This window comes from Cervus elaphus, chromosome 14 (assembly GCF_910594005.1).
Source record: "Cervus elaphus chromosome 14, mCerEla1.1, whole genome shotgun sequence".
Classification (NCBI taxonomy): Eukaryota; Metazoa; Chordata; class Mammalia; order Artiodactyla; family Cervidae; genus Cervus; species Cervus elaphus.
In genome coordinates, this window is record NC_057828.1 from 56836046 (window position 1) to 56853972 (window position 17927).

At 37.1% G+C, this 17927-nt stretch overlaps 1 protein-coding gene across 1 annotated transcript in view; it reads right to left on the reverse strand.

Moving 5' to 3' along the window:
• The window catches only part of SLC9C2 (solute carrier family 9 member C2 (putative)), an 83410-nt gene that overhangs the window by 56303 nt on the left and 9180 nt on the right, over nt 1-17927 (reverse strand). Inside the window, exons 3-7 of the mRNA XM_043922930.1 lie at nt 16970-17098; nt 14615-14780; nt 6645-6761; nt 5371-5532; nt 1435-1534 (exon numbers count right to left, since the gene is read on the reverse strand). Coding sequence (XP_043778865.1) covers nt 1435-1534; nt 5371-5532; nt 6645-6761; nt 14615-14780; nt 16970-17098 — 674 coding nt within the window. The remainder of the gene's footprint in view (nt 1-1434; nt 1535-5370; nt 5533-6644; nt 6762-14614; nt 14781-16969; nt 17099-17927) is intronic.

Genomic DNA, 17927 nt, shown 5'->3' on the forward strand with positions numbered 1-17927 from the left:
AATACCTTACATATAGTAAGATCCTAATAAAGATATAATTATTTACACTTATTCATAGTCTCTTAAATAAACACATCCATCATTTAACAATGAGTGTCTTCTGAGAAGGGACTTATTTTCAAAGCCCCAAACCTAGGATACAATGTCCAGGCCATAGGAGATAATAAGAAAGGCCTGGTTGAATACATAAAAGAATAAACAACTGAATGAATAGAATGAGTAATTTATGATGATGCTGACAGACAGCATGACTGAGCTCAGAAAACTGTCCTTTAAAATTCAGACAAAAAGGATATGTTCTATGAACTAGTTATTTCTAAGCTTCTGGTTTTTGAAAACCAGTAAAGTGTAATTCACATATACACAAGACTAGAATAAGCTACCAGAGAAGGCAATGGCACCCCACTCCAGTACTCTTGCCTGGAAAATCCCATGGATGGAGGAGCCTGGTAGGCTGCAGTCCATGGGTCTCGAAGAGTCGGACATGACTGAGCGACTTCACTTTCACTTTTCACTTTCATGCACTGGAGAAGGAAATGGCAATCCACTCCAGTGTTCTTGCCTGGAGAATCCCAGGGACGGGGGAGCCTGGTGGGCTGCCGTCTATGGGGTCGCACAGAGTTGGGACACCACTGAAGTGACTTAGCAGCAGCAGCAGCAGAATAAGCTACAGGGGCCATTTTTTAAAAAGTTTGCAAAGTAATTTTTTAAAATAGTACCATCTTCCATGACTGTAATTTCATGAGAAATGACATTTTAAATATCAAAAAAGTATGAAGGACATAATTTCAGAACAAAAAATAGTCCTTTATATTAAAGCAACAAATGTTCACAGGAAAACTCAGGATAATGGCTTATTTTTCTCATTTCAACACTGGCTTTCATCCAATATGAGAATTTATACACTAGACTATGATTTGGTATGAAATAATTCTGAGACAATTCTATAATTTAGCACAGCTGCTCAGAGAATGGCTAATGCCTTTGTCTGAGAAGACAGGCAAATGGCTTTTACTCTGTCCACAGATATCCTTGTAACACCAGAGGTAAAGCTAGATTAGAGTTTGCTGGTATTGCACCTTTCTGCTACTTTTCTTTTCTAGCTCTTTTCATACTACGATACTATCATTCAGGTATGTTATGTAGAAAACAAAGGAATAAAGTAGTTTTTAAACTTCTCACAACTAAATTTTTATCAAAGAGTTATAAGAACTACTATGATCTCTGAGCCACTGATATTACATTATTCATAATAGGAATATCAATTCACAATAGGAATATCAATAATTATTGGTAACAAGTTCTTTTCAAATATGACTGGCAGTAAAATTAAAAGATAGAAAAGTTATAAAAAGAAATTTCATTATTTTTGTGAAGGCATTTAAGCACTAAACTTCTATGAGACCTATAACAAGTACAAAATATGAGACTTACTTAGTAATTATCAACTTGATCCTCGGTTTAAAGCTTAAGGAATCTAAATTTAGTCCTACAGTGGCTAAAGCAACTGTACCTGACATTCCCAAAAATTCCACTGAGGAGAAAAAAAAAGAATAAAATTAGTTGTGTTCAAATCTGTACATGGAGCTACTTCTCTTGAGTGATGAATTGGGAAATTTAAAACAGTCAGTAATTGCATTTCTTAGAAAGTTGCTTAAAGGGATTGGCCTAATCCTTAGATTGGGGATTGACAAACTTTCTCTGTGAAGGATCATATGGTAAATATTTAGTATTTGCAGGTCACGTGGTCCTAGTTGCAACTATTCACCTCAACTGTTCTAGTGCATAAGCAGCCACAGGTAATATGTAACAAATGAGCACCCAATAAATAATGGACATTGAAATTTTAACTGCAAATAATTTTTGCATGCTGAAAAATATTTTTATTTTGGTTTTTTTTAATGTAAAAACCATTCTTAGCTCATAGGCAATGCAAAAAAAATAGGCATATTTGGCTATAGTTTGCCAACCCCTGCCATAGACCATCCTTGAGGACAGAGCTAATGAAAAATAAGTTTAACAGCCTCTAACCAGCATCTCAAGGACTCTGTGCTGCATGTCCTAGGGGTTGTGGCCCAAGCTCAGTGCTTTCTTGGTTACTGTAGGTCCTCAAGCCTACTGTTTTTTGGCATGATATGTAATTCATATGTAATTCCCTGGGCTCTAAGCAAATGTGTCAATGCAATCTGAGGCAGGAAAACCAACTATGAAGAATGGTTGAACACCATCAATACCAACAGTCCTGAAGGTTACAGAGCCTTCAAATAGCACAGGAAAGTGGCTCTCTCTCTCAAACTCTCTCTCTTTCTCTCTCTGGTTTAGAAAAAGTGAAGGTCCTCCTAGTAGGAGAATCAAAGGGATTTTGTTTCCTAAAAACAACAAGATTCAGGAATGGATGTTTCCCAAAAAGAAAATGTTAGGGTCATGACCAGAGTCCTTTGACATTTATAGCCTAGACCAATGACATAAAAAAAGAGTGAGAACAGTCAGCCTTGGAACATGTAAGAAAGGAATGCATTGTTTTAAAACAATAAAACTGACTAAAATCTGTTTCTATTCACCAGAAATTCTGACCAATGCCACTTGATAAAATATTCCTTCTGCTATAACAGACCACTCTCACCACCACTCTTGCTGTACCTCTGGCCTAGACTTACACACAACCCATCATCTTACATGAATTATACGATGACTCTCTTAAACTGCCTTTTATACACTAGGGTTTCCCTGGTAGCTTAGATGGTAAAGAATCTGCCTGCAATGCAGGAGACTGAGTTCGATCCCTGGGTAGGGAAGATCCCCTGGAGAAGGGAATGGCAACCCACTCCAGTATTCTTGCCCGGAGAATTCCATGGACATACCATGGGGTCGCAAAGAGTCGGACATGACTGAGTGACTAATACTTGCACTTTGGGGGCTTCCCTCATAGCTTAGTCAGGAAAGAATCTGCCTGCAACGCAGGAGACCTGGGGTCGATTCCTGGGTCAGAAAGATCCCCTGGAGAAGGAAATGGCAACCCACTCCACTATTCTTGCCTGGAGAATCCCACAGACAGAGGCACCTGGCAAGATACAGTCCATGGGGTCCCAAGACTAAAATTTTTCCCGTGGGCTGATATATTAACATTGTTAGCTATACGACCTGTCAACCAACAATGTTCCAATGTGTCTTTTGTCTATGTGGCAAAGTCTGTGCAATTTCCTGACTATTTTATTTTATGAAAAAAGAACAAATGTGCTGACACAGGTGATTTCTAAAACCCCAGGTACTGTGGATTTAACGAGACAAAAATGGAAATTACTACCTGTGCTCGAAGAGATGAGGTTCAAACCTCAAATCAGACACTCCCTGGATTCAAGCCAGTTAACAATGTGTTCGTTAGTGAAGAAAAAAAATAAAATTAGATAACACGACAGAAATGTTATGTTAGAGAATGTGTAAATAAAAATTTTATCTATGTCTAGCTTTCTGGCAATGGAACTCCTTAGAACTGTCTGTTCCTGACTTTTGTTGTCAGGATCTGATTAAGTATAAGAGGAGAGAACGGCCAGAAAATTGTTTTTAATTCCTGAAGCAGAGGAAAGTGTAATGGATGAGGGAGCGGGTATTCATTTCCTGGGGCTGTTACCAAAGTATCTTCAACAAGAATGTATTATCTCACAGCCTGGAGGCTAGGGGGTCCAAGATCAAGGCTTTGTAGCAGAGATTCCTTCTGAGAGCAAGTGAGGGAGCATCTACTCCAGACCTCTCAAGCACTTGACCGAGAGCACCTACATGAATTAGGAGGAAAGGGGAAAGTAATCAACATATATTGGCTGCTCTACCTTGAGCCCAGTGGCATGTTGGTAAATGTTTATCAGCAGCAATCTGGGTGGTAAAAAAAAAAAACAACAATTGATTGTGTCTGCCAATTTCCATGGTCCCACTAAGGCCTATTTCAAGCTACACCCAAGTTATGTCACTTGAATAAAGTGCTGGGAAGAGATGTGGACAGTCAGCTCTTCTGAGCCGGTCAAAGTTACCTCCAGGACACCAGCATGAGTGAGTCACACGACACATACTACCTCACTAACGCCTGGCGCACCCCTCTAAATTAGGCTGCATTATATTACATTTATAGATGAGGAACTAACTGAAGTGTAAAGAGGTTAAGTAATATTCCAAAGTTACCAAGCTAATAAATCGTAAAACTCGGGTTTGAAGTGAAATCTGCCCAACTTTCAAGCTCTTTAAGGACTAATAGTTTATTCAACCAACATGTTTTTAATTATTATTGGGCCCATGGCAAGCATTTGGCTTGACTCAGGGAACAAAGAAAAGAATAAATATAAAGATGGATAAGAGACAGCTCTGTCTCAAGGAACTTACGGCCCAAGAGGGGAAAAAAAGGAAATATTAAATTAACTTCTTTTCTTCAGGCACTTAAGGCATTCGTAACAGGGACATAAGGGAGGGGGAAAATGAAGAGAGTAAGGAAATGAGTCTTCAGTGAATGTTTTTCTGTAATTTTACTGATTTGGGGTGGTGAGCAACAATAGGTAGCACTTTATCTTAAGAGAAAGCAGTGCTGTTTGGTAACTGGAGGTGAAAAGAGGAAAAATTAACCTCTTGATACCTGAGGTCTTTCATGGATGGAATTGCTCCACTGTGTGAGCTAAGAGGAGAAGCAGAATTTGGCTATGTTTTTGCCATAGTTACTATGGCTTTGGGGGACTGGTTACCTCAGTCAATGGGGTAAAAACTTTAGTTCCCAATCTCACTGGACTAAACTAGAAGATGACTGTTTGAAGGTTTCCCAGCATTAGGCACTCTGATTCCTGTGATTATTCCTCTGTCCTGCTTTTCTTCCAGAGGTAGATATACTTGATTTCTCCAACTCCTTTCCTGCCTCCTAGCCTCAGGTAAGGGCCGCCATTTCTATGGTCCCCTCACTCTGGTACCCCCTGAATGGGTACTGCTGAACTGGAAAAGATCTCAGGAGCTTCTCTCCTAGCTTTCTCATTTTAGAGATGGGTTGCTAAGGGTCAGAGCAGAAATTGGCTCAGGTCTGTTTCCTCTTCCAGGGGACTGCCAGGGAATAAATGTAATGTCAAAGGTTAGAGTTAAAAAAGAATAAGAGAGTAACCACATAGAGGAGGAATGCAAGAGAAGGAATGCAAGAGAAGAGTTGAAATTTAGGGTATGTTAAGACAGTCCAGGAAAGAGCTAGAGGTAGCAGAAAGATAGTATGACAAGACACACAAAGGAGCCACATTTAAAAAAAAAAAGCAGAAAAGCTGTTGGAAGGAAGCTGGATTCAAGAACAAGGGAAAATTAAAAAACATAAAATACACATCAAGGATGGAATTTTTGTATCTGTTTCTGTCTTACCAATGTAGAAAGTCATGTACACCATTGAGATGCAAAAAATTATATTGGTCAGTGTATTGCTGAACAGGTCAGTCAATATAAACTGAATGATCCTTGCACACCAATATCCACATACTATGCTCCCCAAAATGTCCAAGGTGAGGCCCACAATTACATGTAACTCTAGAAAAAGGAAATAAGAAAAAAGAAAGGTGAACTCTAATTATTTTTCTTTTATTAATGGCATTTGGGCAATACCCATCGGTTTGCTCTCGAGATTTTGAGTGGGGACCTTGTTCTTCAGCAGATGGAAGTTTCTTTCCCATGAAAGCCTGGCAAAAGAGGCTTTCTGGGGATACATTCCCCCACAGTCTGCAGCTTGAGGTTTGCTTATCTGGGACAGCGGACTCAAATGCTCTCAGGAGTTAGGCAAAGAGCATAAATGTGATTGGTGATGGACAGGGAAGCCTGGTGTGCTGCAGTCCATGGGGTTGCAAAGAGTTGGACAGGACTAAGTGACTGAACTGAACCAATAAATGTGGAAAAACTCACCTTGTGAGTGAATAATGAGCCAAAATATGTTTAAATACAATTTTTTATTTTTTACAAACTATGTCAGGGCCAAGCACACCGTGCTCAGGATCCCCACAAACCTGCAGCCTATTTGCAACTTCTGCTCATTATCACTTCTAGAACCTGACTCCCCAGTACTACTTTCACCCTCAGACTCAAACTCAGGACCAAGCCAATTCTTTTTTTTTTTTAATTGGAGGATAAATGCTTTACAGTGTTGTTTCTTTCTGTTGTATAACAATGTGAAAATCAATTCTTAACATTTACTCACTAAGATCCAGATTGGTCCAGCAAAGAGGTTAATCTGAGCTAGATGACACAACTGTGTGTGTGTGTGCGCGTGCATGTTGAGAGACATGAAATAATTTCTTTAACAACTTTCCCCTCTAATCTAAGGAAACACACAGTGGCAATTATTTTCTTGTTACCTGATATACTATTTTAATTTGTCCATAAGTAAAGAATAGGGGAAGCAGCAAAGTTAAGACATCTTGAATATATTTTAAGTTTGGTATGAATTAAAATGGACTACATAAGAATGATTTTAGAAAATACACAGATGGGACTTCCCTAGTGATCCAGCAGTTAAAACTCCACCTTCCAATGCAGGGGGCATAGGTTCATTTCCGTCAGGGAACTGAGGTCCCACATGCCATGGAGGGTAGCCAAAAATTTAAAAATAAAAAAAAAAAGAAAAGAAATAGAGAAAAAAATGCTCTTACCTCTAAAGTTGGACATCTGAAGTATGCCTCTCTGAAAAACTGAAAAAAAAATGGATGTGAAGCCACAGATGATCATTGATTCTCCTCTAATGATATCAGTATACATCTTAGAAATGCCTGGAAATGGAAATATAAAACATAATTTAGTACGGTGCATGAAAATGATGCTCTTTCACAGGAAATACAAAAACAGAAGGAATATGCTAGAAAAAAAAGAAGGCAGTCATTACTGTGATGGATCTATAAGATAATCATGATTACCATTTTTTAAATTCTCCATTGTGCCTTCTGCATCTCCAGTGGCAAAGGCACATGGTAATGGCACATCTTGAAGCGTCCATTGCCTCAAAGCATGCTAGAACTTCAAAATGAGACAAAGCACTTCTCAGCTCACTACATTCAGCTTGAATAAATATGAATCGTTAGACTCCAAAAGAACCACATTTTAGAAATAAGTATAAAATATGACCTAGCAATTCTGCTCCTAGACATATACCCAAAAGAGCTGAAAACATATGTCCACACAAAAATTTGTACATGGACAGTCATAGCAGCATTTTCGTAACAGGAAAAAAGTGGGAACAATACAAAGTCTATCAGCTGCTAGACAGATAAATATAGGTGATTTATCCCTATAATGGAATATTACTCATCCACAAAAAGGAAGGGAGTACTGACTGATACATGTTACAACATGGATGAACCTTTAAAAAAATTACAAAGTGAAAGAAACCAGACACAGAAATCACATATTGTATGGTTTGATTCATGTGAAATGTCCAGAATATGCAGATTCATAGACAGAAAATAGAATACTGGTTGCCAGGAACTTAGGGGAGGAGGGAATGAGAATGAATGACTGCTAACAGGCATGAGATTTCTTTTGAGGTTAATGAAAATGTTCTAAAATTAAGTAGTGAAGATGCTTGCATAACTGTAAATCTACTAAAGACCACTGAATTTTATAACTTAAAAGGGTGAATTTTATGATGTATGGGTTACATATCAATAAGGCTGGTATTTAAAAATTAGATATAAAATTTTATTGACATTTAACATTTACCAACAGTTTAATAGAAAATATAATCAAATTAACTGCCTACTGTCAATTTGTAAGAAGGATGACAGTGATTGGTACCTGCCCATCTAGTATCTATCCTCTGTTCTTGGTAACAAGACTGGTTTTACTCAGGGTGGCAATGTGCTCAGCTAGATGATAACCGTTCCCCAACTCCTGGGCTTCTAAGAGTGCACACTGAGATATAAGTGGAAGTCACTGAGTGGAACTTTTGGGAAACTCCTTGGAGGGAGAGGTGACTTGGCTGAAGGGAACATCTTTCCATCCCTTGTTCTTCTTCTGTTTCTTGCCTGAAATATGGAATGATAGCAGGAACTTTAGCAGTCAACTTGTAATACTGAGGATGGATGCCATACACAAAGGGAAAGAGCAGATAAATAAACCCCACAATAGACAGCAACCATTTTTGCTTTAAATATTATCTTTTAAAAAGAGTAAAAATAAGAAAAAGTCATATTTTCCCATCGGTTTAAAATTATGGTGCTTTCCATTCTTTTTTGCAGATGAAATTTTCCATCTGGTTCCATTTTCTTTCAGCCTGAAGGGCTTCTTTAACATTTTTGTAGTGCAGGTCTGTTAGTGATAAATTCTTTCAGCTTTTATATTGAAGTCTTTATTTCTCCTTTATTTTGAAAGATATTTTCTCTGAGGATTTTAAGCTGGCAGTATTTTTCTTTCAGGACTTTAAAAGTGTTGCATACCATCTTTTGGCTTGCAATGTTTCTGAAGAGAAGTCTGTTATCATTATTAGTTTTGTGTCTCTGTATATAATGTGTCTTTTTTCCTCTGGTTACCTTTGAAAGTTTTTCTTTACCACTGGTGTTTAGGAGTTTGATTTTTATGTGCCATGGTATAGTTTTCAATTGTATTTCTTGGGCTTGGAGTTTGCTGAGCTTCCTGAGTCTGTGGTTTATAGTTCTCATCAAATTTAGAAATTTTTCATCCATTATTTCTTCAAATAGTTTTTGTTGCTTTCTCTCCTCTCTTTTAGGAACTTGTATATTAAGGCACTGAAGTTGCCCCAGAGCTCACTAATGTTCTGCTTATTCTTTCAGACTTCTTCTGTCCTTCATCTTGTGCATGCTAAGTCGCCTCAGTCGTGTCTGACTCTTTGTGACCCTATAGACTGTAGCCTGCCAGGATCCTATGTCCATGGGATTCTCCAGGAAAGAATAGTGGAGTAAGTTGCCATATGCTCCTCCAAGAGAATCTTCTTGACCCACGGATTGAACCTGCATTTCTTATGTCTCCTGCATTGGTAGGGAGGTTCTTTACCACTAGTGCCACCTGGGAAGCCCATCTTGGATAGTTTTTATTACTACATCTTAAGTTCACTAAATGGCAACCCACTCCGGTATGGAAAATCCACACTGCCTGGAAAATCCCATGGACAGAGGAGCCTGGCAGGCTACAGTCCACGGGGTCACAAAGAGTTGGACACGACTGAGCTTTGAACTTTAAGTTCACTAATCCTTTCTTATGCTGTGTCTAATCTGATTCCATCCAGTGTACTTTTCATCTCAGACATTGTGGGTTTCATCTCTAGAAATTTTATTTAGGTCTCTTTTATATCTACCATGTCCAGTGGTGTACTGATAAACCAGCTTTCCAAAGTCAAAAAAGGCCTCATTTGTACTGATTTGTAGCATTTGCCAACTTAATATGTAAACACTCCTACCATAACTAATTCAAAGCTACCAAAAGTTTAACCACTGGCTTGCAAAATTCCTATTGATTTAAAAACTGGCTCTCGTAAGCTGACAGGAGCAATTCTACCCCATACTCAATCTTTTTCTAACTTTTTGAACCAATGAAATATAGTTACAAGTCTCTTAATATATTTGTCTATTGAATCTACCATCTGCAGCATTGCTAGGTCTATCTCTACTTGTTTATGTACACTTTATGGGCCATTTTTTCAGCTTCTTTGCATGTCTTCCAATTTTTTATTAAGATAACATAACTGTATTATTACCTAATCAGGTGCTGTATGTTTTTGTATTCTCATATTCTTGAGCTTTGCTTTGTAATGCAGTTGTTACTTTGAAACAATCTTGACCCTTTTGAGGCTTGTTTTTTAGATTTGTTAGGTAGGGCCAGAGCAGCCTTTAGTCAAAGGTTAATTTTCCCCGCTACTGAGGCAATACCCTTCGGAGTCCTTTATCTGATGTCCTACGAATTATTATGGTTTTCCACTTTGGCTGTAGTGAACATGAAAGGGATTCTTCCCTCTGATTCTTTTGAGTGTTTTCATTCCTAGCATTGTGCAGTTTCTTCACATGCATGCATTAATGAGCACTCCCTCACCCAAAGACTCAAGTGGGTAGCTCTCAAAATTCCTTCTTCAGTACAGCTTTCATTCCTGCAGCAATTTGCTCCATGAACTTTAACTGCTTTGGCCTTCCTGGACTCCCAACTCTAGGTCTCCTCAACTCAAAGAAACTACCAAGTTCCAGCTAGGTTACCTTTCCCTGCACAAAGACCTAGAAACTCTCTCCAGGTAATTAAGCTATGGTAAGGGCAATCAAGAACATACTTCTTTTTTCCTTTCTTGAGTATTGCTGTCCCGCATGGCCTGATGTCCACTATCTGAGAACTATTTTTCATTTTCATATATTTTGTCTGGCTTTTTAGTTGGCTCAGGCAGAAAGGTAAGTCTAGTCTCTGTTACTCCATATTTTTTAATTTAACAAAGATATTTATTTATATAGCAAATATTAATGAAATCACTCAACATTCAAAAAATGAAGATCATAGCATCCGGTCCCATCACTTCATGGCAAGTAGATGAGGAAACAATGGAAACAGTGACAGACTTTATTTTCCTGAGCTCCACAATCACTGAAGATGGTGACTGAAGCCATGAAATTAAAAGACCCTTGCTCTTTGGAAGAAAAAAAAGCAGAGACATTACTTTGCCAACAAAGGTCCCTCTAATCAAATCTATGGTTTTCCCAGTAGTCATGTATGGATGTGAGAGTTGGATCATAAAGAAAGCTGAGTGCTAAAGAATTGATGCTTTTGAACTATGATGTTGGAGAAGACTTTTGAGAGTCCCTTGGACTGCAAGGAGATCAAACCAGTCAATCCTAAAGGAAATAAGTCCTAATTATTCACTGGAAGGACTGATGATGAAGTTGAAACTCCAATACTTTGGCCACCTGATGCGAAGCACTGACTCATTGGAAAAGGCCCAGATGCTGGGAAAGATTGAAGGTGGAAGGAGAATGGATGACAGAGGATGAGATGGTTGGATGGCATCACCGTCCTGATGTACATGAGTTTGAGTAAGCTCCAGGAGTTGGTGATGGACAGGGCAGCCTGGTGTGCTGCAGTCCATGGGGTCACAAAGAGTCAGACCCAACTGAGCAACTGAACTGAGTGAGTAATAAATTTATTAGCAAATTTATTAATATATCATTTAACTCTAAAACTTTAATAAAGATACAAATTAAATTCAAGTTAAGTGTTAAAAAACACATTTCAAATAAGAACACTAATTAAAAGACATATGATGTTATTTAAATGAAACTAAATCAACAGCGGTGGCATTAACACTGGAGATTTTAAATTCAAGTCCAATTCTGAATCTTTGTTAAATTAAGACTGTAGAGAATCTCAGTTATCTACTTTTGAAGTATTTCAATAAGAATGGCAATTCTTTAAGATTTACATAATCTCATTGATTACTCATTAACAACCTCATGAGGTATAAATTGTTATTACCCTCATTTACTGATGAGAAAACTGAGGTAAATATAGGTTAGGATATTTGCCCAAGATCACAGAGTTGGTAGGGGCTTCCCAGGCAACACCAGTGGTAAAAAACCTTCCTGCCAATGCAGGGGACACAAGAGACTTGGGTTTGATCCCTGGGTGGGGAAGATCCCCTGAAAGAGGGCATAGCAACCCACTCCAGTATTCTTGCCTGGAGAATCCCATGGGCAGAGGAGCCAGGCAGGCTGCAGTCCATAGGGTTACACAGAGTCAGACAAGACTGAAACGATTTAGCACGCATGCATATAGTTGGCAAGGGGTAGAGATGGGGTTATAACTACCCCGTCTACTAGCCAAAACACTAAGCTATTCTGCCTTTCATAGTACTAACCAAAAAGTGCTATCCTGAGCACAAAAATGAACAAAGTATATAATACTAAGCATGGTGACTGTCACATAGTCAACACTCAACATATATTAACTAGTATTTTGTCATCATTACCCTCTCATATACCTCAGAGCCTTTTCTGTCCTTGGGAAATGTTCCCTTTTCATCTTGGTCAACTTACAACATGTCATCAACCAACTCTTCTCCAGCACCCATCCTTCACAGACCTGATCCTGTTACTCCATCTTAACTACAGGAGTTATATAGAGGAATCCAGTGTCCTCAATGATTTCATGGAATTGCAGGCCAGCCTTGGACTTCTTTTACTTAAAAGCATAAACTCAAATTTAAGAACATATGACACATAGTGGTGCATTATGCAGCCTAATGTAAATACAAAATGATATAGAAAGAATTATACAACTACATGGTTTTTTAAAAGCAGCTATTTAATATATTTCATTGCATTAAAATCCAAACTGATCACATTAAACAACACTTTTTTAATGCAAGCAGAAATGATCTGATGAAGATTCTAATTTTTTCCCTTTGATATTTTGAAACACAAAATAATTAAAAATATATATCTGAGGGTTCTCATTATTACTATTTCTAAGATACTATGCATAGTTGGAAAGACAGCAGATCTCTGCTTTCCAGTGTTTGATCTGAGTATACGAAATATCAGATTATAAAGATTCTATCTATTTTACAAAAACCCTCTGAAAGATAGGATAGATACCAGGATGATACAGAATTTCTGATAACTCAGTGCCTGATTATGGATCAATATTCGGGCTGTTTATTTCTTTTCTTTGTGCCTCATTATTGTAGCCAATTTTAATTTGCTTTCTTTCTTTAGAAAGCAAAGAAAATAAAAGGCAAGGTAAATAATAATTATCTTATACTACTACTTGCTATTAATTCTGACTATGACAGAAGACACAAAATACTGGTTAAACAGGTTTGAAGGTTATTGGCACATTTGATTTAGCTGGTCAAGAAATCCTTTAATTCTTCCCTTAGATTCAATAAGTCAACCAGGAGCAAGTAGAGCATAAGGTTTACTGTATAAGGTTTTGAATTTGATGTATAGTTATTGTTAATAGTAAAATACCACAAGAATTACTCCCCACATTTTTATTGGCTTAATGTGAACTAACTTATATACATTAATTCACTGTAAAATTTTTAAAAGGAAATAATAAAACAAAAAATCATCTGTAATTCCATGACCCAGATAAAACCACTTGAATGTGGAAGGCATTCTCAAAGCATATAATTCCTTTTACTTAAATTGAGGTCATACTAAAACTTTGTATTTTATCCCTTTACAAGCTCCTAGTTCAGATTCATTTTAAAGTAAAAACTGTTTGAGCCTTTGCGTTCTTTTAAAATAGGTAATAGACAGGTTCCTTTTAACTTGTATGTGAACATCCATTATTTTTTCAGTGAGTCAGTCCACCTCGACTCAGACTGTGCAGGTTTCACAGTGCTCCAGAGCACCACATCAAATGAAGAAACACTCACAGTGTAGGAACTGCCATTTTGTAACATATTCTGGCAATTTTAAGCACATGGCAAAAAATATATTTTTTTTCCTTAAAAAAGATAACGTATTACAACAATTAGATAGAGGATCATTTTTATCTAATTCACACAAAGGTAAAGACATCATTGAATCCAGAACTATGTAACATCTGAGTATAACTGGCATAAAGAAAATATCAACTAAGAGTCAAATACCTTTAATAGTTTTCTTGTAAAGAAATGGAAGACTTTCTATTTGAAAAAATTTTTGAATATAGAAACTGCAATAAATAAAGTTTATAGTTTATTAGAGCCTCTTACAGTTAAGAGATTGCAGAAAGCGGAGCAGGAAGATAATGAGGTGAATAAAACAAGTGGCAAATACAAATGGCTTAGAGAGAAAAACAGATGGAGAAAAGACAGAAAAATATTGCACCTACAGGGAAAAATGAGAGAGAAAAAGAAGATAGGGTCAGACTCTTTGAGAAATATCCAGTGACAATTTATAGTATCACCAGCAAAAGTGTCAAAACTTCTTATGTTTTCTCAACTGTAAGTATAAATATGTATAGAAGGGGATATCACCTGCCAGAAGGTAGGTATCCCACCCTATCATAAAGTGATATATTTCCACTAAATATAATTGAAACCTTAAAATTGGTTAAGTAAATATTTCTGAGTCAAAATCAGAAATAACAACATCTAACCACATTATGTTTTTTTACTGCTGTGTGAATAAAACATGACAACAGCTATTTCAGAGTGAAATTATCTTTTACCAAATAATATGGCAAGTAGTTCAGAACCCCTAGCCCTCTTGGGAATAAGCTTTTATTGAATAACATATTTGTCAGAATATGCTTTCACCTCATTACTTCTAAATAAGCTCCCTCTCCCACCTGCCCAAAGCTAGCTGCTTTAAAATAAAGGCCTTTCTAACAAGAAGTACCCAGGACTTTTGAAAAGTGCTGCAAAGATATAGTGCCAAATCTCTAGCTTGTGGCTTAGAACTCAGTGGAATGGAATAGAATACCAATTTTAATCACCTTCTAGAAAGATAACATTTTCTCCTTGAAAAAAATTATTTCAGATTATTTATCCCAGGTCCTGGGTTGCTTTATTGATTTTGCATACTCCTCCAAGAGAAACAGCACAAAATGGCTACTCTGCTGGATGCACAATTCACTCAAGAATATTATCAAAAGGAAATTTATCCTCATATCTTCAAAATAAGAGAGAGAAATAAATCCAACATACCAATAGTTTTCAGTGAATTCACAGAATAAATAGGATCTGTAATGCCAAGGGCCATGCTAAAGAGGAGGCAAGACTCCAAATCCCATGAATGTTTATTGAATTTCAGAACCACATATCCAATTATGATGAATGCTGTAGCAAAGCTAATTAATCCAGTTAAGAAGACCTGTGAAACCAATTCACAATACAGTATTAAATTTGACATGTAAGCATGGCATGACTGCATTTACTCATGGAAGAATCAGATCCTGCTATATATTTTATACAATTACTCGGGAAGATAACTTTAAAAGGTATTCTAGTTTACTAAGATACTATGCATAGTTGAAAAGACAGCAGATCTCTGCTTTCCAGTGTTTGATCTGAGTATATGAAATATCAGATTATAAAGATTCTATCTATCTTTACAAAAACCCTCTGAAAGATAGGATAGGAAACCATCCCTTCCAAACGATTCTACCTATGAGAAGATCAATGCACCCATCTTTCTTGTTGCTATTCAAGATTAACAGCTTTCCACATCAAAATGTTCTAAGATGGAGTGCAAATTTTTCTTGCCTCCATACAAAGCATTCCCTTGTTTCCACAGTGATGATCTACAGGGCTCCAGGCAGGCAACAATGGACGAAAACTACACCCCAGCTGACTCGGTCCCCTTATTAAGGGCTTTCTGGAAAAATCCATAGTTAGCAAATTGTTGTATACATTTCGTTGTCCAATAGGTTTCTGACACTACCACACCTGTCAGGGATGCCAGGAAATAAGCACTATTTCAGACTCGGCCCACTACCACACTATACATACAGTAAGTCACTCCGTTATTGAGAAAGAAAGGGACAGGCAATCAACAATGCCTGCCTTAAAAAGAGCAATAGACTGCAAAACTTTTAAACCAGAAGAAGGAAAAAAAAATAAAGAAAAAATTTTTTTAAAAGAATAAAGAAAATTGAATCAATTGACTGAGAAAGGGAAAAAGAATGAGGAAAAGCAAAGGAAAAGCATTATAAATTAAAAGTACAAAATCACATGGGACGGATAAATTCAAATCTATTTCTTTTGATCTTTAAAAAATTTATCTTTAACTTACATACAGTAAAATTCACTCTCTGACTGAATAGTTATATGAGTTTTGACAAATGCATGTAGTCAGGTAAACATGACCACAATGAAAAAACAAAACAGATCCATCACACTCAAAAATTTCTTCATGTTGCCACTTTATTTCTTCCCTCATCCTGCTCCCTGGCAACCAATGATCTGTTTTCCAAAGTATTGATTTGCCTTTGCTAGAAGGAAAGGAATTCTATGTATGGAATTATATTATTCCATAGGTACCCTTCTAGCCTGGTTTCTTTCTCTTATTCTGCTGCTGCTGCTGCTGCTGCTGCTGCTAAGTCACTTCAGTCGTGTCCGACTCTGTGCAACCCCATAGACGGCAGCCCACGAGGCACCCCCGTCCCTGGGATTCTCCAGGCAAGAACACTGGAGTGGGTTGCCATTTCCTTCTCCAATGCATGAAACTGAAAAGTGAAAGTGAAGTCGCTCAGTCGTGTCCGACTCGTAGCCACCTCATGGACTGCAGCCCCCCAGGCTCCTCCGTCTATGGGATTTTCCAGGCAAGAAGAGTACAGGAGTGGGTTGCCATTGCCTTCTCCATCTTTTATCATAATACATCTGAAATTCCTCCATATTCTACTTATCAATATTCTGTTTCTTTTTTATTGCTGAGTGAAAATACTAAAGACTTAAACATGTGGGGTGAAGCTAAAAAGTTATTACCAGAAAATTTCAAACTTTAAATGCACAAAATAACAACAATAAAAGAAGCTAAAAGTCAATCAACTAATACCTAGCTCAAGATATTAGAAAAAGTACAGAATAAAATCAAAGAAAATAAAAATAAATAAATAAAAGAAAAGAAAACAATTTGAAAAGAAAAATAATCTGGCAAGTATGATTAACAAAAAAAGAGGAAGGCATAAAATGGAAAATGGACAAATCTACAGACACAGCTGAGAGGCAGTCAGAGGTGGGTTCAGACCCAGGCTTTGCCATTGGTCAGTCTTGTGACCTCTGAACTATAGTTGTCTTACGTGAAATGGAGATGATATTAACTCAGTGCCTTAGTCACAGTAACTAATCTTACTTACAGATCAGCAAATATTTATTCCTTCTCCCTCCCCTCAACTCTCTTTAATTAGTGATTCTGCACAGCAAAAGAGTCAAACAACTAAAAATATGAGATTGGTGAAACATTAATGTGAGATTGGTGAATTATTAATCTCTCTAGACAGATTCTCTGTCAATATGAATAAGGAATAATGGACCATACTTTGTCTTAAAATGTGTTCTTACCTGCCAAAACACATTCTTGAGTATATAGAAGTCCACATCCAAAGCAGCCATAAATATAATTAAAGGTGAAAAATAACAATAAAGTGAAAAACTTGATGTTCTTAGAAGCGGGTAGACAATTTGGTGCATCTAATTAAACAAAGGCAAACAAAAAATTACTTTGTTACCGTTTTGAAGTATTAGAAATTAGGTTGATGATCTGCCAATCAATATGAATTTTACAATATTCCAATTTGCAACTAATGAAAGATAACCTACAATGCCAGTCCTGGGGGTCTTGTGGTAGATTTCTTGATCTAACCATCCACATGAGATAAATGCATAGTCCTCTATTCACCAGAAATATGTGTGACTTTAGGCTATGTAAACATTGCTTGTGGTAACTAATCAGTGTTTTCAAAAATGGTACTTCACCATCAGTTACCCCAAGGTGATTTTAGGTGGTACTTTTTTATTTGACTGTTAGGTAATTATTTTAATTTGTGTAAGAGTGGGAGAAAGACCTTTGCATGGGTACTTGTGATTTCACAGACATTTGCTTAGGATTTTAAAATATTTCAGTGAATTAAGTAGATAAAAATAATACATGGATAATAGTATAGATTGTATATATAGGATATAAATCATGAAGGTTATATACAGATGAATAGAAAACACAGCAACAATGACTGAAGTGTAGTAAATATATCCTAAAAAGTCTTTGGCCCAATCAACAGTTTAATCTTCACTACTTAACATCTCTGTGCCTCAGTTCCCTCATCAGTAAAATGGGAAAAGAGTACCTACTTTCATTGGATTGCTCTGAGGAGAAATTAATTAACTCAAGAGTTAATAAGTTAATACAGGTTTCATAGGTGGGCCTAGCGGTAAAGGATCTGCCTGCCAGGAAGGAGATGTTAAGAAATGTGGGTTTGAAACCTGGGTTGGGAAGATCCCCTGGAGGAGGGCATGGCAACTC